This window comes from Rana temporaria, chromosome 4 (genome assembly GCF_905171775.1).
Source record: "Rana temporaria chromosome 4, aRanTem1.1, whole genome shotgun sequence".
Lineage (NCBI taxonomy): Eukaryota > Metazoa > Chordata > Amphibia > Anura > Ranidae > Rana > Rana temporaria.
Window position 1 is genome coordinate 19,059,527 of NC_053492.1, and position 23,019 is coordinate 19,082,545.

At 46.1% G+C, this 23,019-nt stretch overlaps 1 protein-coding gene across 3 annotated transcripts in view; it reads left to right on the forward strand.

Annotated features, from left to right (window-relative positions):
- Positions 1-23,019, forward strand: part of LOC120936012 (L-threonine 3-dehydrogenase, mitochondrial-like) — a 57,271-nt gene that overhangs the window by 23,318 nt on the left and 10,934 nt on the right. For all 3 annotated transcript variants that reach the window (XM_040348089.1, XM_040348087.1, XM_040348088.1), the window contains exons 2-6: positions 5,257-5,455; positions 8,299-8,341; positions 10,457-10,527; positions 15,703-15,852; positions 18,293-18,465. In XM_040348089.1, coding sequence (XP_040204023.1) covers positions 5,275-5,455; positions 8,299-8,341; positions 10,457-10,527; positions 15,703-15,852; positions 18,293-18,465 — 618 coding nt within the window. In that variant the 5' untranslated portion in view covers positions 5,257-5,274. The remainder of the gene's footprint in view (positions 1-5,256; positions 5,456-8,298; positions 8,342-10,456; positions 10,528-15,702; positions 15,853-18,292; positions 18,466-23,019) is intronic.

Consider the following 23,019-nt stretch of genomic DNA (forward strand, 5'->3'; position numbering starts at 1 on the left):
TACCAGCTTTAACTATACGCCGGAAAAAGCCGACTACAGACAACGTTAGAAAATGCGACGGCCGCGCGTACGTTCGTAGATCGTCGTAAATCGCTAATTTGCATACCCGACGCGAACTCCACCCAGCGTGCGCCGAAGTATTGCATCTAAGATCCGAAGGCGTACGAAGCCGTATGCCTGTCGGATCAAACCCAGATGCCGTCGTATCTTGGTTTGAGGATTCAAACTAAAGATACGACGCGGGAAATTTGAAAGTACGCCGGCGTACTTGCTCTGTGGATCTTCCCCAGGTTTTTTAGTGACAATGACATTGCAGTGGTGACCCTTCTCTTTTTTTTTTTTTTTTTTTTTTTTCTGCAATTCCCACTTGCTACGCTGTCAGTCAACTTCTGGGCCACATCCTGACCAATGGCAGCCCAGTCTTGCATAATCAATGCTTTTGTTTTTGGTTCCTCCGCCTCTTGAGAATTGACCACAAGTTCTCAATAGGATTAAGGTCTGATGAGTTTCCTGGCCATGGACCCAAAATTGTCATGTATTTTTTTTTTTTTTTTTAGCAAGTTGTAGAGTAAATGTAGAGATGTTATGAAAATAAATACAAATTGTGATAGTCTGTCCCACAGTTGCTGAATAAACAAGGCAGTAAAAGAAAAGTATATGGCATAAGACACAGATTATAGTCTTAAAATCTTGGTTTAATATATTCCATAACTCCGCATAAAGGAAAAACTTCCAAAAAAAAAATCTTGGTGTCAATGGAGTGATCCTCTAAGAGAGTACCACAGAGGGTTAATGGTATAGAGTTATCTTCTGGGAAGGACGTGCAGGGGCTATAGGATGACAGTTCCTGGAATGAAAGCAATGTTCTCTGTATACTGGACCAGTCGTGTATGGACTGGAGGTAATAAACTGCACAGCCTGCTGCTGCTGGAATGACCGGTCTGTACGTGACATGCGTGTACAATGACGGCAATGCAGAAAACCATCTCCCACAATGAGAACACAGATGGGTCGTTTAGCAAGATTGAGGAACTAGAAGTCCCAGCAAAAATCAATTTCATACATACAGGAATTATTTAAAGCAGAACTGGAGTCATGCTTTAGGAGACGGTCGGTCTCCTATGGCAGGGCTCAAAATTTCAAGTCCTGAGCTACTAGCCAGGCCTCAAGAGTTACTCGCCACCAGTTACCCCACCTAATTCATACACTGCCCTGCGCCTAATTGCACCCGTAAACACGCCCTCGTAGATTATCTCATGGGATGACAATGTTTTATGCAGAATCAAGTTACAAAATAAAATATTACCAACAACAACTTTAACAAAATGGGACAGGGCACTGGGGGCAGACCAGAGGGACAGGGCACTGGGGGCAGACCAGAGGGACAGGGCACTGGGGGCAGACCAGAGGGACAGGGCACTGGGGGCAGACCAGAGGGACAGGGCACTGGGGGCAGACCAGAGGGACAGGGCACTGGGGGCAGACCAGAGGGACAGGGCACTGGGGGCAGACCAGAGGGACAGGGCACCGGGGGCAGACCAGAGGGACAGGGCACCGGGGGCAGACCAGAGGGACAGGGCACTGGGGGCAGACCAGAGGGACAGGGCACTGGGGGCAGACCAGAGGGACAGGGCACTGGGGGCAGACCAGAGGGACAGGGCACTAGAACTGTGGGTCTCTTCCCCATTCTCTTGCTGTCTCCTCTGCAACTCCCATCCATCCTCTCTCTCTCTCTCCCATTCATCTCATCATCAGGAGCCTGTGTGTGCGGCTCCACGCTTGCATGTCCCCACTTCCCCCTTTTATTCAGGCTGGCGGAGAGGAGAGGAGCTGCAGCACAGCGGGAGGAAGTACAATCCAGCGCTGAGATCCACACAACTGCACAGCCATTGACACCATAGCACAGCGCACACTGACAGTGCACAGCACACATTGAGACCAGTCTGCTCACAGTGCTCAGGCTAAACTGTTGGACACCTACATAGAGCACAAGGAGAAGAAAACTGCACAAACTAGAAGGCTGCCGCTCTCATGTCAGGGCAACTTTCAGTGAGCGCTGCACCGGAGTGGTAATTTTTGCAATTCTCCACCTCACTCATTACTTTCTGCTCTCCAGCTACATTGGTCGGGGCCCGGGGGAGGGGGGCAGGCTCAGAGAGGTCATACTGTTGGGTCCCATGGCTTAATGAGAATTGTAAGTAGAGCACCTATGTACTGCTCTGCCTGGCTCACCAGACTACTTTTTCCGAGCATGCACCTTTCCTCTTCGGCCGCCAATCTAATCGGGACTCTAAGTGTAGGCACAGATTGGAGGGAGATTGGTCATGCAGCCCGTCATCACTCGCCCCCAGCTTAAATCCACTCGCCAAATGCTAGTAGGCGAGTGGAAATTTTGAGGGCTGTCCTATGGGCCACAGTGGCCTAAGGGCCACACTGCAAACGCCATAGGGCCACAGGTTGAGCACCAGGGCTCTAGGGTTATTTGAGGTGAAAACCGGTTAACCTTGCACTACCTTATTTTTTTCCTATGGGAGGAAACCAGTAGCTGGCAAAAGTTGATCCTGGCAGTTGAAGCCAAAGTTCCAGAAGTGGAAGGACAGCACTAGGCTCTCATAGGGACAATGTCGGTGCTATGCATCTCGTATTGTTCCCAGTAATCTATTTAAATCCACCCTGAACAGCGCTCTCTATAGGAATGTACTGGTGGGTTCTCGTGTGATGTTGGCAGAGTAAAGTTTATCTGAGGCCAATTTCAGTCTGTCCCTAATCTCCTGTACGTGATTCCCCACGCCCCCCCCCCTCTCTCCTGTCCATGTATCCTCCCCTCTGGTGACACGCAGGCATTCCGGAACGCAAAGGGGGTTTCCGGACTTCAGAATTAACTCCTACATCTCCTCAATCCAGGGTTAAGATCTCCAAACTGCAGAATTAAACCCTACATCTCCTTACCCAAGAATGAATTCCTAGATCTACTAACCTAAAGATTAAATCCTAGATCTCCTAACCCAAAAAATGTATTTCTAAATTTCCCAACCCCGAGGATCAACGAACTGCGAGCTCTCGGAACCCGAGGATCAACGAACTGCGAGCTCTCGGAACCCGAGGATCAACGAACTGCGAGCTCTCGGAACCCGAGGATCAACGAACTCCTAGCTCTCGGAACCCAAAGATAAAAGCAGAGTTCCACCCAACTTTAGAACTTCTTCCTAAAGGAAAGTCCACCCCTTGTTTTTGGGGGGGGGGAATAAGATATTATTTTATATATAATATATAATTACATATACCGTATTTATCGGCGTATACCGCACACTTTTTTGTGGATGCGCGATATACGCCGATACCTGCTTCCCGCGCTGTGTTTGAACCACTCCGCCGACATATACTGAGCGCAGTATAGTCGGGCAGGCTCGCGGTCATGTCCAGTGCGTCCTGTACGTCCTTTATGCGAGAGGAGCCGAGCCTGTCTGAGTGTAATGCGCTCGGTATATGTCGGCGGAGTGGTTCAAACACAGCGCGGGAAGCAGGGATCAGCTGAAAAACACAGCGGGGAGGACACCACGATGGCTGGACAAGGCCGCCGATGGACGCCGGGCAAGACAACGACGAGGGGCATCCAAACTGTATTTCCTTTTTTTTTTTTTTTTTTTCAGGAATTTTCCTTCTAGGTTGGGGGTGCGTGCTATACGCCGGGGAGCGTTATATGAAGATAAATACGATATATATATATATATATATATTTTTTTCCATTTACCTTAGTGGCTAGATACGTTCTGTCCTCTTCTGGCTTTGTCCCCCCCCCCCCCTGCTGCCTTCAGGGACGTGTGTGTCCCAGAAGACGGGGATATTCAGAAAGCACCATGTGACTTGCGCATGGGCAGTAGGAAACCGCTGTTAAGCCTGAAGGCTCCAATGCCAGTTTCCCTTGGCTACTATGGCGGTGGATGGGGGGGCCTCATCCTGGGCACCCTGGACAGGTAAGTGTAGATGCTGACTTTTTTTTTTTTTTCTTCTTTTTTTTTATTTTTTTTATTTTTTTTAAAGCAGTGTTTTGTAACTGCTGACTTAAAAAAAAAAAATCGGGGTGGAACTCCGCTTTTTAACTTCTGGATCTCCTATTCCAAATATTTGCTTCTACATCTCCTAAGCCATGGACTAGCTTTTAGATCTAAGCCACGGACTAGCATTTAGATCTCCGCCACGCACTAGCTTTTAGATCTCGGCCACGGACTCGCTTTTAGATCTAAGCCACGGACTAGCTTTTAGATTTTTAAACACCGGGCATTAATTCTTACATCTTGTAACCTAAGGGTTATCTCCTAGAGCAGGGATATGCAATTGGCGGACCTCCAGCTGTTGCAGAACTACAAGTCCAATGAGGCATAGCAAGACTCTGACAGCCACAAGCATGACACCCAGAGGCAGAGGCATGATGGGACTTGTAGTTTTGTAACAGCTGGAGGTCCGCTAATTGCATATCCCTGTCCTAGAGCTTCCTAACCCGTCTGCCGTAGAACTTCACTGCCTGCGCACTATACTTTGCTCGCCAAAAATCGATATTGGCATACATATATGATGGCTTTCACCTGCACCTCCCAAGGCTTGTATCAAAGCATGTCAATTTAATTTCCAAAAAACATTGGGTCAAGGACACAGGTGCTGACATATCAAAAAAAAAAAAAAAAAAAGATTTCTGATTTAATGTATTCATTATTCAGTGCCTAAAAAATATCCTAAATATGTACGTGCTTCTTTTCAGTCATCTGCAACATGATCCTCCAGGGTCTGGGAGCGCAGGTGGCGTGGTCTTCACGCTCTTCACATCTGTGCCCAGTATCCATAAAACACTGAAGTATTTAGGCTGACTCAGCCAAACTGTTTTTTTTTTCTCTACGTTCCTCAGCAGTCAAGTTAAACTCATTATTTCAGCTTTTAAAGCAGGCCCAGATCATCTACAAATTGGGCAGGAGTCTAGGGTCTGGGGAATGTCCAGGGGGCCCAGCTACAACTATAATACGCTTGTCGCAAACCAGGAGGACAGGGAAAATAATAAACTGTGTCCCACCCTGACACTGCACAAGGGAGGATGGACTTGTAGGCAACTGGTGTCTGATAGAACCTTACCGATACGGACACAGAAATGGAGGACTTTTGTCCATAATTATCTCTTTGCTGGAACATGAAATTCTCTGCAGAATGCTATTGATCTGCGTTTGGCCATTAAAGGCTGTAAGTGTTTAATTTTTATGTCCCTTTCAGATTCCTGTCACAGACAACATGCCGGTCATGAGGACGTTAACACGCGCAGTGAAGCATGTGCTGCAGAGCCCTGCATGTGGCTGTCAGACCGTCACCTCTGTGCGTTTCATCGGCTTCTCACCACGTCAGGTGCCATCTGATGCCAGCTTCCATTCGGTATCCTTCTCTGAAGCCGACCATCCTCGGGTGCTAATCACTGGTACGTATGCAATTATCTCGGCTATTAGTTTCTGTATGATGTTACTGGAGCACCCTTGCCCTGAATGTTTCTCCTTCTGGACTTCTCTTGTCACTGTTTGCTAATCTATATTGTAAATAGAAGTTTTCTGTAGAGTGTGCCCAAAGTCTTTATAATATTTGATTCACTGCAGGTCTGGTCAGTGTTTTAAAAAGTTCCTCTATTTTACACATGGCATGGCATGGGGGTCACAGCACCGTCTGTCCATTCTGCTTTAGCACCATGGGACCACATGCCATGCCATGTGTAAAATAGAGGAACTCTCACAGACCAGACCTGCAGTCCAGGCTGAGTAAGGCCTCAGAGCACATGGCATTACTGTCTGTATTTAACTGCTTGATGGGCTTATTTTGGGCCTGGCTGGTTCACATGTATGTGTTTTGTCGGCCCACATTTGCGCAGGCACAGCAGCCTATTCATTTGAATGGGCCGCCATGCCTGCGTTTCCTGCAAAGAAAAGCGTATGCCTCATGTAATAGGCTGCGCACACGGCCCACCTATGCCCATCAAGCACTGAAATACATCACTGTCTGTCCATTCTGCTGTCTGCTGTGACTTATCTGCAGTTCCCGCACTGTCACACTTGCTGCATTTTTAGACATTTAGGTCACGCTTTTAAAAACACAGTGCGTTTGTGTGTGCAAGAACTGCAGGTAAGTAGCATGGTGCAGAATGGATTTCAAGGCAACTGTATTTTTAAAATGCTGAATGCACCTTTTTTCTGCAGGAAACAAAGGCATGGCGGCCCATTCAAATCAATGGGCTGCTGTACCTGCACAAATGAGGACCGCCAAAACATACATGTGAACCAGCCAGGCCCAAAATAAGCTGGAGGGGGGCCCAAAATTTTTTTTGCCCAGGGCCCAAACCATATTAAAGACGGCCCTGACTGCATGTCCTTATCCTTATGTCCCTCCCCTGCGTATCCTTCTCTTCCTCCAACTGCCATCTCTCTACTCCTTCTCTGAAATTCCTTTTTCTCACAACTTTAGTTTGCTAAAGCTTGTGCATCTCCTGTACAGTCATTCCACCTTCCCGACTCTGGCCAGCACATCTTCATTTTCTTATTTATTTATTTTTATTTATTTTTACTTGCATGATATTGTCCTTCTGCCCCTCAACTGCATGTTCCTATCCTCATCTTCCTACCCCTTCATTGAGCATCCTTCTCTTCCCACCCCTCTGTGCTCTTCCTCCCCAAGGAATTCCTTCTCCTCCCACCCCTGTATGCTCAACCTTTTGCACCTTTCCTAAAATTCTGTCCCTCCCTCCCCTTTCTCTGTTCCTCCTCTGTATGCCCCCCCCTTTCTCCGTTCCTCCTCTGTGTGCCCTCCCTCTTCGTTCCTCCTCTGTGTGCTCTCCCCTTTCTCCGTTCCTCCTCTGTGTGCCCTCCCTTTTTTCTCCGTTCCTCCTCTGTGTGCCCTCCCTTTTTTCTCCGTTCCTCCTCTGTGTGCCCTCCCTTTCTCCTCTGTGTGCCCTCCCTTTCTCCTCTGTGTGCCCTCCCTTTCTCCTCTGTGTGCCCTCCCTTTCTCCTCTGTGTGCCCTCCCTTTCTCCTCTGTGTGCCCTCCCTTTCTCCTCTGTGTGCCCTCCCTTTCTCCTCTGTGTGCCCTCCCTTTCTCCTCTGTGTGCCCTCCCTTTCTCCTCTGTGTGCCCTCCCTTTCTCCTCTGTGTGCCCTCCCTTTTTTCTCTGTTCCTCCTCTGGGTGCCCTCCCTTTTTCTTTCTCTGTTCCTCCTCTGGGTGCCCTCCCTTTTTCTTTCTCTGTTCCTCCTCTGGGTGCCCTCCCTTTTTCTTTCTCTGTTCCTCCTCTGGGTGCCCTCCCTTTTTCTTTCTCTGTTCCTCCTCTGGGTGCCCTCCCTTTTTCTTTCTCTGTTCCTCCTCTGGGTGCCCTCCCTTTTTTTTTCTCTGTTCCTCCTCTGGGTGCCCTCCCTTTTTTTTTCTCCGTTCCATTTCTTGTACCGTTTATCATAATGAACGTTTTTGTAAGGTCATCCTTTAATTTGATTTTACGACATTACAAATGACCATGTGGTGACAAAAAAGGTTTGATAATGAAATTGTTGGGGTAATTTAGAAATCCCTTTTTTAAAAAAAGCTTGGAGGAAACCTGTCCTGAAACACAGTGGCTTCCATTGCTGCCCTCCTCCTGAAAATGCTACCAGCCTGGCCACCACTGTTTTTTTCTATATTGCTAGCCCAGATACAGCCTGTAGTATTTTAATTTGGAGCCTGGCCATAAAGATGATCTCTGGAATTGCAAAAAAATGTGTTTGGCAAATTTTTTTATTTTTTTTTATTTTTGGTGGTCTTTTTTAGGTTGTTTGGGCAATTAACCAAACACTATAGCTAATAGTGCTCACTGTGTATTTTTATTCCCATAAAAGGATAAAATAACCCTCACATAGAAAAACATAAAAGCTTGTATATCTCGTAACAGTGCTCCAGCTCACTGCCAGCTCCAAGATATGTAACGTGATGGCGTAATCCACTCCTATACGCGTTGCGTCCCTGATAAGGGTGCCTTCCTACCAACTGAAGATATTGATAATGCTACAAGGTGTTATGAAATGACTTTATTTTGTGTAAGCTTGCAACCCATGCTATAGGGAATAATTAACTGCGCGGCTTGATTTTTGCATATAGTTTTAGGTTTATTGGATTAGTATGACAGTCAATAAATTTAGCATTTTCAGAAGGATACGTTTACAGTGGCAGTCTGCTTGTTCCATCAAGTCCAGGTTTCCTGATCATAGCTCCGATTTGCTGTTCTTGCTTCTAAAATCTTTTTTTTTTTTTTACTTTCAGGGGGATTGGGTCAGCTGGGTGTCGGGCTGGCAGCACTGCTTAGGTAAGCTAAAAATTGTTGTCCTATGTATAGTCTGGCATGTTCAAAGCTGGCTACAGCAACAGTGATTTCATTAAACCTGAATGTATCCTTGAACAAGCTGACGTTCAAAGCTGGTTGGCTACCAGATTTTACACTCCCCAGTTTTACTAAATCATCCCCAATGCCTATTCCTTTAGATATTTGCATAGTTGGGTTCAAGAAAAAAAAAAAAAAAAACATACAATCCCATATACACAAACCAATACCAACAGTTGATCCAGAGGAAGGCGAACAAAATAAAACCCAGCAAAGCACGATCCAATTTACTACAGCAGGGGAAAATATTCCTTCCTGATCCCTCCGAGGCAATCCCTAGATCAATTTTACCTATAAATATTAGTATTTCGTTATATCATGTACATTTAGGAAAGAATCCAGGCCTTTTTTTACCCACTTGCCGACCAGCCGCCATCATTATACTGCGGCAAGTCGGCATGATCCCGCAAATCGCTGTAGGTGAACGTCGGCACCTTTTTAAGGGAGATGGCAGGCAGCGCGTGCGCCCGCTGCACAACGGGGGACCCGATGCGTGTGGTGGCCAAGATGTCCGCCAGCAACCCGCGATCGCGGGCACGAGAGCCAGAACGGGGATGTGTGTGTGTGTGTGTGTAGGTAAACGCATTGTTTCCCATTCTGACAGGAGAGACAGATCTGCTGTTCCTAGTAATTGGGAACAGCGATCTGTCTCCTCCTCCAGAATACGCCCACAGTTAGAAACACACCTGAGGAAACACATTTAACCCCTTGATCGCCCCCTAGTGTTAACCCCCTTCCCTACCAGTTACATTTACACAGTATCCAGTGCATTTTATAGCACTAATCACTGTATAAATGTCAATGGTCCCAAAAAAGTGTCAAAGTGTCCATCCGGTCTGCCACAATGTCGCAGTCCCAATTTTAAAAATCGCAGATCGCTGCCATTACTAGTAAAAAATTGTATTCAAATGCCATAAATCTATCCCCTATTTTGTAGACTTTTGCGCAAACCAATCAATATACACTTATTGCGATACATTTTTTACTATATATATATATATATATATATATATATATATATATATATATATATATATATATATATATATATATATATATATATATATATATATTCTGCCTAAACTGATTAAGACATTTTTCTTTTACTTTTTATTTTTTATATATATTATGTTATTATAATAATATAAGCAAAATAAATATATATATATACACACAATATACTGAGCTGGCCAAAACCACCTCTGAAGGGAGTCTATTCCACATTCTCACAGCTCTTACTGTGAAGAAGCCTTTCCGTATTTAGAGATGAAATCTCTTTTCCTCCTAGATGTAAAGAGTGCCCCAGATAGAACCACTGCGATTATTAATTTTATTGTACTGAGCTGTTTGCTGGGAAGGGTTTTATTTCTCAGGTACCAGTATGATCTCCCTGACACAATATTGAACACTGTCCATCATTGGGGTGAGGTGGAGTCTCTAGGGGCTGAGACATCATGGCCGCAGTGAATATCCAGGGTTCTCCTCTGGGGGAGAGAGAGGACACTGGAGGGTGCTTCCAGAATAAGGCATCCTCACACAGCATATACACCAGTTTTGAGTAGACCAGCCTTCCTTGGCTAGGCTTTTCTGCCTTTCAGTAACCACTAATAAGAAGTAATGGTCTTTTTAGCCCCCCCCCACTGACCACCAATGTAAGGAACATTCTTCCCATTGACCACCAATGTAAGGGAGCATTCTACCCATTGGCCACCAATGTAAGGGACATTCTTCTCACTGATCACCAATGTAAGGGAGCATTCTACCCATTGGCCACCAATGTAAGGGAGCATTCTACCCATTGGCCACCAATGTAAGGGAGCATTCTACCCATTGGCCACCAATGCAAGGGACATTCTTCCCACCATAGGTGTGCACCCCAAAGCTCAAACACGTTTACCTTACTGTTCATGGTCTTGTACCTTGAGCTGTGGCTATAGTAAGAAGTGTTTCTACGTGGGGAAGTCTGGATCAGGTTGGAGTAGAATGACGTTGTACCCGGGTGACTACATGAAATGACAAGTGTGTGTTCTTGTTTTTCAGGAAAAGGTTCGGGAAAAACAACGTGATCCTCTCAGATATCCGTAAACCTCCAGATAGCGTCTTCTATAGCGGTAAGATCCTGTATGCCGTGTTCCCAAAATATCACTGACTGCTCTGTCACATTATAAGGAAAGATCCACCAACATCTCTCTGGTTGATGGTGTTCATTCATTTGTGGAAGTGGACTTTCATTGGTCCTTCTCCCGCTGAGCAGTATATGAGAAGGGTTAGTTCACTTTCATTGGAAAAAAGAATTTAGCATATACAGTTGCTACACAAGCAATATTGTAATTTTAAAGCTGAATTTCAGTTATTCAGCTCCTATGTAAAAAGTGAAGGCATGCTATGAGTTGGGTCCAAGGAGGTACATGACATCTCCTGAACATTTCTCTATTTACAGCGGGTAAAGTATTATAAAACATATTTTAATAATAATAATAATTATATATAATGTATGGGCCGGATTCAAAGAGATTTGCGCATTATTTACGGAGGCGCAGGGCAACGTTTTTGCCCTGCGCCCCCGCAAATTTGCTCCGCTGCCCTTGATTCACGGAGCAGAAGCTCCGTAAATTGCGCGGGCGCGCCGGCAAAATGCCCGGCGCAGGAGCACGCAATTTAAATGATCCCGTAGGGGGCGGGAATCATTTAAATTAGGCGCGTTCCCGCGCCGATCGTAGAGCGCATGCTCCGTCTGGAAACTTTCCCGACGTGCATTGCGGCAAATGACGTCGCAAGGACGTCATTTGCTTCAAAGTGAACGTGAATGGCGTCCAGCGCCATTCACGATTCACTTACGCAAACTACGTAAAATTCAAATTTCGCGACGCGGGAACGACGGGTATACGTAACATGGGCTGCCCCTGCTAATAGCAGGGGCAGACTTGCGCGAAAACCGCCGTACGTAAACGACGTAAATTGCGTACGCAGGGCTCGCGCAACGTTGTGAATCGGTGTTAGTATGCAATTTGCATTCTATACACTGAGCACAACGGGAACGCCACCTAGCGGCCACCGCAAGAATGCAGCCTAAGATATGCGTGGCATAAGAGCCTTATGCCGCGCAGATCTTAGGCTGCAGTTGGCGTAACGAGGTTCCTGAATCAGGAGCACTCGTTACGCCGGGGCAAGTAAGCAATTGCGCTGTGTATCCTATGGTTACACAGGCGCAATTGCTTCTTGAATCTACCCCATTGTATATTGGCGCCCAGCATGGCCAAAGACGAGTAGCAAATAATTATGTGAAAAAAATGCAGCGCTTTTTTATTTCTTTTATTATTTATATATTCACATCTGTATGAAATTGGTCACTAAATGTGGGTATTAACACAACAAAGTAAATGTGTGAACACTATGATAGATAGATAGATATATATATATATCTATCAATCAATCAATCAATCATCAATCAATAGTGAACCGGTTTGTGGACATACACATCGATGGAAAATTAAAGAGGAGTTGCTAGAAGAACCACCACCGACTGAAAAAAGGCTTACCTGAGATCACAGACTTAAAGGGGCATAGGCCCCTTTCACACGATCGGACCGTTCAGGTCCGCCTGTTCGTTTTGACGGTGGACCTGAACGGCCACTCCTATGTAGCGTCGGATGTCAGCGGAGACATGTCCGCTGAGATCCGATCCGCCAAAAATCGCCATATAGGGTGAGATCTGATAAAAACGGACACGCTGTCCGTTTTCATCAGATCTCCCCATAGGAGACAGCGGCGCTGCACAAGCCCCTCCCCGCTCAGTGAACAGAGAGGGACTTGTCATCCGCCGGCTTAGCGGAAAGATCTCCCGCTGAGCAGGCGGACTCCGTAGTGACGAAGTCCGCCTGTGTGGAAAGAGGCCATATACCTCTTAAGTCATAAAGGCTCATGGTAATAATCATCAAGTGGAATAAAGATGATCCCTGGTCCTGATGTTTTAAGATCGATAATCCGAGTCTCCACGGATCCGGTCATCGGCAGGATCCCAACATGTGTATGGTGGGGTTCTCATAAAAGGAGGATCAACGAATATCCGTGTAGTCATATAATATGACCATAAATCAAAGAAAAATACTGCATAGTGTGATATCGTTTTGAGGAGTTTAATGAAATAAAAAGGAGAATAAACGGGAACACTTACATTTCAGTAGTGTGTGTATGTGTGTGTGTATATATGTGTGTGTGTGTGTGTAATATATATATATATATATATATATAAATATGCTCATCTGGACGCTAGGAATGGTGCAATTTTGTTGGGATGATTCAGCGGACGCGTTTCGTCTGACGTCACCCCACAGATGACGTCTAATCAGACAAAACGGGTTGGGTGAATTATACTAACAACATTGTGCCATTTCTAGTGTCCAGATGAGTTTGTTTTTTTATATATATATATATATATATATATATATATATATATATATATATATATATATATATATATATATATATATATATATATATATATATATTGTATCGGTATGATATCCCCGTCAAGCATTCCCTCCTCTCCATACAAGAACATCACAGGATCATCCACACATGAGTCAAGACTGAATGCTGGAACCAAGACTGATTTATTGGCAGCTTGCTGCTGGTTATAAATACAGTTTTACAAGCTAAATCCTTAATCAAGGAACAATGGGAGCTCCACCCCCTTTTCACACACTCTGGAGTTTCTCATACAGAATATAGCCAGACAATTCGGAGCCGACCTGAGACACATTTTCTTTAAATAATGACATCAGGGAAGTTAATTACAAGGTGTATAGAACACATTATCTGGGCAGCCTGGCACCGCATAATGAAGCAATCAGAATACATAACATGAGTCACCTCTAATCACAGTAAACAGGATTAACATCCCTTTGAAATAAGGAGCTAGCTGCAGACGGGTCATTAACATGTCAATAGCTTGTAACACATGAATCCATTTTACCTCTAACCCACAATTTAACCAAGCAGGGAGAATTACACTGACATATCCTTCATATATATATATATATATTTATTTATAGATTACTGAAATGTGAGTGTTCCCATTTATTCTCTTTTTTTTTTTTTTTTTTTTTTTTATTAAACTCCTCCAAACGATATCACACTATGCAGTATTTTTCTTTGATTTATGGTCGTAGCGTATGAATACGCGGATATTCGTTGATCCTCCTTTTATGAGAACCCCACCATCGCCTTGAGGCGATTAAGTTCGCATTTGTTTCGCAATACAAGTTTCTCTCTCACTCATACACATACTGAGATCCTGCTGATGACCGAATCCATGGAGACTCGGATTATCGATCTTAAAACATCTAGACCAGGGGTCATCTTTATTCCACTTGGTGATTATTACCACAAACCTTTTTGACTTCAGAGGTATATGCCCCTATATAATAAGTCTGTGATCACAGGTATAGTAAGTATTGAACACGTCATCGTTTTTTTGGTAAATCTATTTCTAAAGGTGCTATTGACTTGACATTATCACCACATGTCGGCGGGGGCAGCCATCACAAATTTTGGGGCCCCTTGCAAAGCTTGAGGCAGGGCCCCCCTTGGTGCAGAAAACCGGGGGGGGGGGGTGCTGACAAAGTGTAATCTCTTCTTCTTTCCTGATGCAAGATAATAAGCGGGGGGGCCCCTTACAGGTGTAATGCAAAATAAAAAAAGGGAGGGGGCGGGGCCTGTAAGGGGCCCTAGGGACCATGGAGCCCCTCACAGGTGTAATGCCTGTAACCCCCTGATGGTGGCCCTGCATGTCAGTAACAACCCATGCAATTCGTACATACAAAGACACCAATAACAATTAAGTTGTGTGTAATAAAATAGAGTGATATATTCAACACATGAAAAGGGAGGTGCAAAAAGGAATGGAAAGCCAAGACCCCGGCTGAAATCTGAGTAGTTACAAAGCAATCGTGCCCCTTGTCAGTGCAAATTAATATCAGCTGGTTCAGTCTCACCTGATGGCCTATAAAAAGGTGTCTCATTACCAAGGTGTCACATAACTAACATCTCATGATGGGTAAAAGCAAAGGGCTCTCAAGACCTTCACAACCTTATTTTTGCAAAACATACTGATGGCATTGGTAGACATGAACTCTTTACATTGATGGTCAGTGAGAGGAACGACCAGTACTTTAGTGATGAGAGAGAAGAATGCCTTACAGCTAAAAAAAATAATTGGTGTCAGTCAGGCCTGCGGCGGTGGTTAACGATGGGATGTGGGGTTCCAGCACCTTCTAACTCTGGACCCCCTTACATTACATAGCACCGCACCTCTGGACCCCTTTACATTACACAGCACCCTGCATATCTGGACCCCTTTACATTACATAGCACCCTGCATATCTGGACCCCTTTACATTACATAGCACCCTGCACCTGTGGGTCCCTTTACATTACACAGCACCCTGCACCCCTTTACATTACACAGCACCCTGCACCTCTGGACCCCTTTACATTACACAGCACCCTGCACCCCTTTACATTACACAGCACCCTGCACCTCTGGACCCCTTTACATTACACAGCACCCTGCACCTCTGGACCCCTTTACATTACATAGCACCACACCTCTGGACCGCTTTACATTACAAACCCCCCCACAGTTTGTTACACAGACACCCCCTGCATGTTGCACAGACCTCCCTACATTACAGCCCCCCTCTACAATACAGCCCATACAGACCCCCCTGCATTACAGAGACGTGACCTGCGGGCTGCCGCGGCCCACCGGGCATATGCCCTATGGCCAGTCCGGGCCTGGTGTCTGTGGTTACTTATCTGAGAGATGAGAAGATCATTTTTTGCTGGGCCCTATCTATTGGTTCTGCCAAGTGACGTCAACTTCAGAACCATGCAGGTACGACTGAGCAGAAGAGCAACCTGCCATGGATCAAGGAAGCCCTAGCAATCTCTGATGGAACATTGGGTTCCATGTGACCATGACGGAAGAGGCTGTCTCAATTTAAGGCCATCTTAACCAATCTGGGACTGGTGGAGGTAAATCATAGTTTTGAGAGAGAACATCTACAACAGTCCATTCTATTCCTTGGAAAGCCTGGTTTCTGAACCTTTATAACCCTGGGTGTAGTCAGGATGCTTCATACAGGTTACGGGAAGACGTTGGGTGTGTCTTGAAGCCGCCCCAATTTTAATAAATTATAAGGTGTGGTGATGGGTCATCCGGTGTCAATTTTTATAATTTTTTTTTTTTTTTTTTTTTTTTTTATTTATCACTTTTTAAATAGGACCTTTCATTTACTCTGATATTTTGGACTACAAAAACCTCCGTGAAATTGTGGTGAATAATCGCATCACCTGGTTAATACACTACAGCGCGCTGCTCAGTGCGGTCGGCGAGGCGAATGTCGCTTTGGCCAGATCAGTCAATATAACTGGTAAGAAAATGTGGTGTGTGTGTGTATGTATGTATATGTGTGTGTATGTATGTGTGTGTGTGTGTGTGTGTGTGTGTGTATATATATATATATATATATATATATATATATATATATATATATATATATATATATATATATATATCTCTCTTTCTATATCTTTTTGCCAATTTCCAACTCTGATATCAATGTAGTAAATTTGATGCAGTTGCCAACAATAATCACCATGTTGAATTTGAGCACTCAAAAAAAAATTCCACAAAGGACCATTTTATTAAAGGGGTTGTAAAGGAATTTTTTTTTTGTTCCCCTAGATAGCTTCCTTTTACCTTAGTGCAGTCCTCCTTCACTTACCTCATCCTTCCATTTTACTTTTAAATGTCCTTATTTCTTCTGAGAAATCCTCACTTCCTGTTCTTCTGTCTGTAACTCCACACAGTAATGCGAGGCTTTCTCCCTGGTGTGGAGACAGCCTCTTGAGGGGGCGAGCAGGCAAGTCAGGACTCTACTTTGCAGATAGAGAAAGGAGCTGTGTGTTTGTGGGCGTCCTGCTCTCCCCCTCCCCCCTCAAGAGGCTGTCGGGACACCCACTAACACACAGCTCCTTTCTCTATCTGTAAAGTAGAGTCCTGACTTGCCTCCTCGCCCCTTCCCCCCTCAAGAGGCTTTCTCCACACCAGGGAGAAAGCCTTGCATTACGGTGTGGAGTTACAGACAGAAGAACAGGAAGTGAGGATTTCTGAGAAGAAATAAGGACATTTAAAAGCAAAATGGAAGGATGAGGTCAGTGAAGGAGGACTGCACTAAGGTAAAGGAAGCTATTTAGGGGGGAAAATGTTTTCCTTTACAACCCCTTTAAAGCGGAGGTCCACCCTAAAAAAAAAATAATAAAAAAAAGGCTACAAAATATTAGAAAAATAAAATGTATACTTGCCAGAAATGGCTGTTGCTAGGCAGATCTGCCACTTCCTCGTCCGCGGTCTTCTCTCTTCTCCTCCTCGTGCTGCCTCCTGGGAAATGGGGAGCGGTGTCTTCTGGGACCGTGTGTGTCCCAGTAGACAACCGCCCATTCGCAAAACGCTACGCGACTCGCGCATGCGCAGTAGGAAACTGGCAGTGAAGTCACAAGGCTTCACTGCCTGTTTCCCTTAGCGAGGATGGTGGCGCCAGGACCTGGTCCGAGGGACGGATCGGCCTCGGAAGCCGACATTTCGGGCAACCTGGACAGGTAAGTGTGCTTATTAAAAGTTAGCAGCTACAGTGTTTGTAGTTTTGACTTAAAAAAAATTATTATTTTTTTTTTTTTTTTTCGCCGGACCTCCACTTTTAAAGTTGTGCATCAGACTCCTGGATTCTTCTGCACAGCAACACACAGTCTGGGGGAGAGAGGGGCAGCACTTGGAGCCAATCAGGTGCTGCCACATGCACATATGCCAACAGAAGGAGTGAGCAGAGTTATTGACCAATCCATTGAGTTGCCGCTCCTTCGCTCATTGGGTAACACTACTGCATTTCTTAACTCCAAGACTGCATTCGCACGTGAACGTTTCAAAGTCGTGCGTGATTTTTGGCGCGTTTTTTCCGCGATTTTGTTCAGGTCACCAATGTAGAAGGCAGAAAACACTTGTAATCTGCCCCAAAGAAGCTCCTTTTTGATTTTTTTTATGAGCTTGGGCTGTTTTTCACGTGTATTTGCTTCAGGTGACAAAACGCTCGGATGTAAAAAAAGGTGCCATTGAAATTAATGGGATTTTGCTTGTTTGGTGTGGGTTTTTTTTTTTTTTGGGCGTTTTTACAAGCCTTTTTATGAGCTGAAAACGCTCAGTTGTGAATGCAGCCTCCATATTTACAATAGCGTCACCCTCCTTGGCTGTGCTGTGTGCAGGGCCACTGATAGAAATCACAGGGCCCGTACAGCTTACCTGATGGTCCCTCCTTCAGCCCCCTGGCCACGCCCCTGGTCTTTTCCCAGACCCCGCCTTAAAACAAAGTGAATGTAATGGTGGCGATCAGCAACTTGATGGTGGGACATGCCAATGTCATAATGTGCTGCAGACAGTGCCATCAATGCCAATTCCATAACACACATGCAGAGACGGTGCTACCCATGTTGCCAATGCCGGAAACGCATTTGTGTTGCCTAAAGAGACAGTGCCACCCATGCTGCCAATGCCATTGCTTGTTGGTGAATTTTTTTTTTTTTTTTTTTTTATTATTCTGCATTCTTTTATCCTAGATTGCCAGGGCCCCCCTGCTGGCTGGGCCTGGTACAACATGGCCAGTTGTACTGGCTTATCAGCGGCCATGGCTGTGTGGCAGGGGTGTGTGTATCACAAAACTGACCACACGGAATTACAAATCCCCTGACATATATGTGTATTTCAGCCTCACACTTTGCTGCCTCCTTGGATTTCAGATCTAATTGTACTTTTGTTTCCAGGTTTACATAATATTCTGGATATTGCGGCTGAACACGGGTTACGGCTGTTTGTCCCCAGCACAATTGGAGCGTTCGGTCCAACCTCGCCCAGAAACCCGACTCCGGATTTGTGCATACAGAGGCCGAGGACAATCTATGGGGTGTCTAAAGTCCATGCAGAGCTAATGGGAGAGGTACGAATCACCGAGAGCCAAACATTGTATTACTTACCAGATTCATAGAAACACTAAGGGGCATGGGTGTGGGGGGTTTGTGTCAAAAACATTGATCAGATGAGAGATACAAAGTACGTTGTCGGTTACAGTGCCTTGCAAAAGTATTCACCCCCCTTTCGTGTTTTGTTGCCTCACAACCTGGAATTAACATGGATTGTTTGAGGATTTGTATCATTTTAATTTACAGAACATGACCACAACTTTGAAGATGTGTGTTTTTTTTTTATTTATTTTTTTATTATTATTATTGTGAAGCAAACCACAAATAGGACAAAATAACAGAAGTCACTGTGCATAACTATTCACCCCCCCTAAAGTCAATACTTTGTAGAGCCACTTTTCTTTATCGTTACATCACGGGACACAGAGCGGCATTCATTACTATATGGGTTATATGGAGTACCTTCAGGTGATAGACACTGGCAATCTCAAACAGGAAATGCCCCTCCCTATATAACCCCCTCCCATAGGAGGAGTACCTCAGTTTTTACGCCAGTGTCTTAGGTGTTAGTCATGGTTTAGCTTGCCTCCGCATCCTTGGGATTAGGTGAGCTAACCGGTTCTGTCCAAAAAAGCCTCAGCGCTAAAGTGGTCAGTAACCGGACCCCAAACCCTTGGGGTATAGCCCATAATGCTTTTCTTTTTAGAGAGCTGGACCCTGGGCCCAGAACTTAGAAAACCTTTGGGTACCTAATGTTTTCTGTTGCCAGGGTGCTATATGGGCCCAGGACAGTGGATCCTTCATAGGAACCCAGGGCCTGAAGGTCTAGACATCCCCACCGAGATGGGGGAAGATTGGGCCTCTTGCTTGGCAAAGTCCTGCGGCATGGAGCAGGTAAGTGAGGGGAAAACTTGCGGAACTTGGTTCTTAGCAGGTTTTTTCTGGGGGGTCACAGGGGACATGCCTAAAGTTATGCACTGCATCTGGCAAACTAGTCACATATCATAAAGATAGGATGGCTCTATATGTATTATTCCCCATAAGATGTGACCTCCCTTGTAGTGTTGGAAAAGCATTGAGTGGGGCCTGTGTGATATAAAAATATATGTGTGTGTCAGAGAGCTGTGCTTACCTGCAAGCCTCCAGGCGATGCTCCATTCAGTCTTCCTCCTCAGAGCCTGCAAAGCAGGCAAAACGCTGACTTCCTCGTGGTTCCAGGCTGCAGTTTGCTGGAGCAGAGAGGTTCCTTCCTCCCATCCCCCCCCCCCCCCCCCCTGTTGGGAGGGGCATTTCCTGTTTGAGATTGCTGGGGGGGAAGGGCGGGTCAGTGGCTTAAGGAAGGGGCGGCCCTTCCTTGTGTGTTCCATACAGCTCATTCAATACTTTGGAACTGGGGAGGAAAGACCAGAGCGGTAGCACGGGGCGCCGAGGACACACAGTGGCCAGAAAGAATATTGCAGTCTTCAGAAGACTGTTTTCAAGCCTAGGAATAGGCTGTTTCTTTTCCATCTCATAGTTTTTCTTGCAATACTACTCAGGGGGACAGAATGTTTTTTTCTTTCCTAGATTGAAAAAAAGAAAGTTTTTTTTTTTTTTTTTTTTTTCGAAAAGAAAATAAGTGTCATCTAGGGGAGAGGAAGCATTTTTTATCCCCCAAACAGGTGTTTGGGCATTTAACTATTTATAGTCCCAGGTACCAACAAGCTAGCAGGTGTACCTCGGTATTGTACCATGGCATCCGGGTCAGAGGGTACAAGAGGTGGGGATTCCCCCAGAGAGTCTGAGGTCTCGGACAAAGCTATGCCGCTGCTTTCCCCACAGGGAGCCTTGGGGCCATCGGGATCTGGGGCTGGAGCTGACGCGGGTCAGTCCAACCCTAAGATGGTCACGGAGGAGGTATTACTCACCTCTTTAAAAGAGATGCAGAAAAGCATGGGAAAAATGATAGCCGCAGCTATGCGGGGCAGTAAGCGGAATAGATCTCCGTCGCCCGAGCGCGGACCCTCAGAAGAGGAGGTCCTTTCCTCATTGGACGACCTCTTGGACAAGGACCAAGTAGGTTCAGGGATCGAAGATCCGGATACAGAGGAGTCTGGGGCAGTCTCCCTGAGGGAGAGCTGGTGGATTCAAGGATTGTCGGACTTGGTCCATAAGGCATTCAACTTGCCAGTACCAGATCTCCAGGTATCGACGGTTTCAGCTTTGGGCTCACTGAGGGCGCCTCAAAGCAATGCTGTGTTTCCGATCCATCCTCTATTAGAGGGAGTTTTGTTCCAAGATTGGAACAAGCCAGATAAGATCTTCTTACCACCTAAAAGATTCTCTGTCCTATATCCTATGGAAGATAAATTTTCCAAAAAATGGGCTACTCCTGCAGTGGACGCAGCCATCTCATGTGTTAACAAATCGTTAACATGCCCTGTAGAAAACATACAGGTGTTCAAGGATCCAGTTGATAAGCGCTTGGAAGCACTACTTAAGAACTCCTTCACTACTACTGCAGGGGCAGTAGTACAGCCAGCTGTGGCTGCGATTGGGGTCGCTCAAGCATTATCGGATCAATTTAAGCAGATGCTTAAACTTATTCCTGCCCAGCAGGCAGAAGAATTTTCGGATGTCCCTAAGGCCATATGTTTTACGGTAGACGCAATCAAGGATTCTATCCAGCAAGCGTCACGTTTATCGTTATCCCTTATCCATATGAGAAGACTCTTATGGTTAAAGAGCTGGGAGGCTGAGCCCCCATGCAAGAAGCTCCTGGTAGGGTTCCCCTTCCATGGAGGACGACTCTTCGGAGAAGACCTAGATAAATACATTCAGACCATTTCAAACGGCAAGAGTACTCTCTTGCCAACTAAGAAGAAAGATCAGGGGCCTGCGTTTAAACGACAGTATTCCCCTGGGCAGGGGCCCTCTAATGCCAAGCAGTATCGACGGCCTCCTGCAAAAGCAAACTTCGGCTTCAACAGCAAGTCACAAGGACAGGCTGCTAGAGGCAGAAAGCAGTGGTTTCGCAAACCAGCAAAACCAGCCCCCAAGCCAACCTTATGAAGGGGCGCCCCCACCCACGAAGGTGGGGGGAAGGCTGCGACTCTTTTCAGAGATTTGGGAAGCCAGCATTCCCGACGAGTGGGTACGGTCTTCCGTGGCCACAGGGGGGCTGGGTTTCTACTCCAACCTATTCATCATCCCAAAGTCCAATGGAGATGTCAGGCCAATTTTGGACCTAAAGATGGTAAATGCATACCTAAAGGTCCGCTCATTTCGGATGGAATCCGTGCGGTCAGCACCTGCCACACTCCAAAAGGACGACTTCATGGCGTCCATAGACATAAAGGATGCCTACCTTCATGTTCCAATTTATCAGCCACATCAAAGATACCTACGCTTTATGGTGGCTTCGCGTCATTTCCAATTCGTGGCGCTTCCCTTCGGGTTGGCTACGGCCCCCCGGGTGTTCACGAAGGTCCTAGCTCCAATCCTAGCCAAGCTAAGGATCCAAGGGGTCACGATCCTAGCATACCTGGACGACCTCCTAGTCATAGACCACTCGTCTCCCGGCTTGGAGCGAGCAGTGGCCCTCACGGTCCAATACCTCGAGAGGTTCGGCTGGGTCCTAAATCGAGAAAAGTCAGCTTTCCTGCCCACAAGGCAGTTGGAATATCTCGGCATGAGATTAGACACAGAACAACAAAGAGTGTTCCTACCTCTGAGGAAGGTCAAAGCCATCAAGGAATTAATCCTACTGGTTCTAAGCAAGAAAGAACCAACTATTCGCCTATGTATGAGGTTACTAGGCAAGATGGTGGCCACATTCGAGGCGGTACCATACGCCCAGAGCCACACTCGCATCCTACAGGCAGCCATCCTGTCAGCATGGAGCAGAAGGCCACAGGCCTTGGATATCCCGTTGCCGCTCTCATCAAGAGTCCGACAAAGTCTGTGTTGGTGGTTAGACCCCCAGAATCTACTGAAGGGGAAGTCTTTCAGCCCAGTGGCTTGGAAGATAGTGACCACAGACGCCAGCCTGACGGGCTGGGGAGCAATTTTGGATGGTTGCACTCGCCAAGGTACTTGGGAAAAGCCAGAGATGCCCATCAACATCTTGGAGCTCAGAGCTGCTCGACTAGCCCTCAGGGCTTGGACGTCAAAATTGCAGGGGTTCCCGGTGAGAATTCAATCGGACAATGCCACGGCCGTGGCATACATAAATCACCAAGGGGGAACCAGGAGTCAAGCCGCTCAGAGAGAGGTGAGCTTGATTCTCCTATGGGCAGAGGCTCATGTGCCCTGCATATCGGCAATATTCATTCCAGGAGTGGACAACTTTCAGGCGGACTTCTTAAGCCGCCAGACTCTATGGCCGGGGGAATGGTCTCTGCATCCACAAGTCTTTCAAGCACTCTGCCAAAATGGGGAGTGCCGGACGTGGATATCATGGCATCGAGACTCAACAAAAAGCTAGACAGGTTCATGTCCCGCTCAAGGGATCCGATGGCCTGCGGAACCGATGCGCTGGTTTGCCCTTGGCATCAGTTCAAACTTCTTTATGCGTTTCCCCCGCTCCAGTT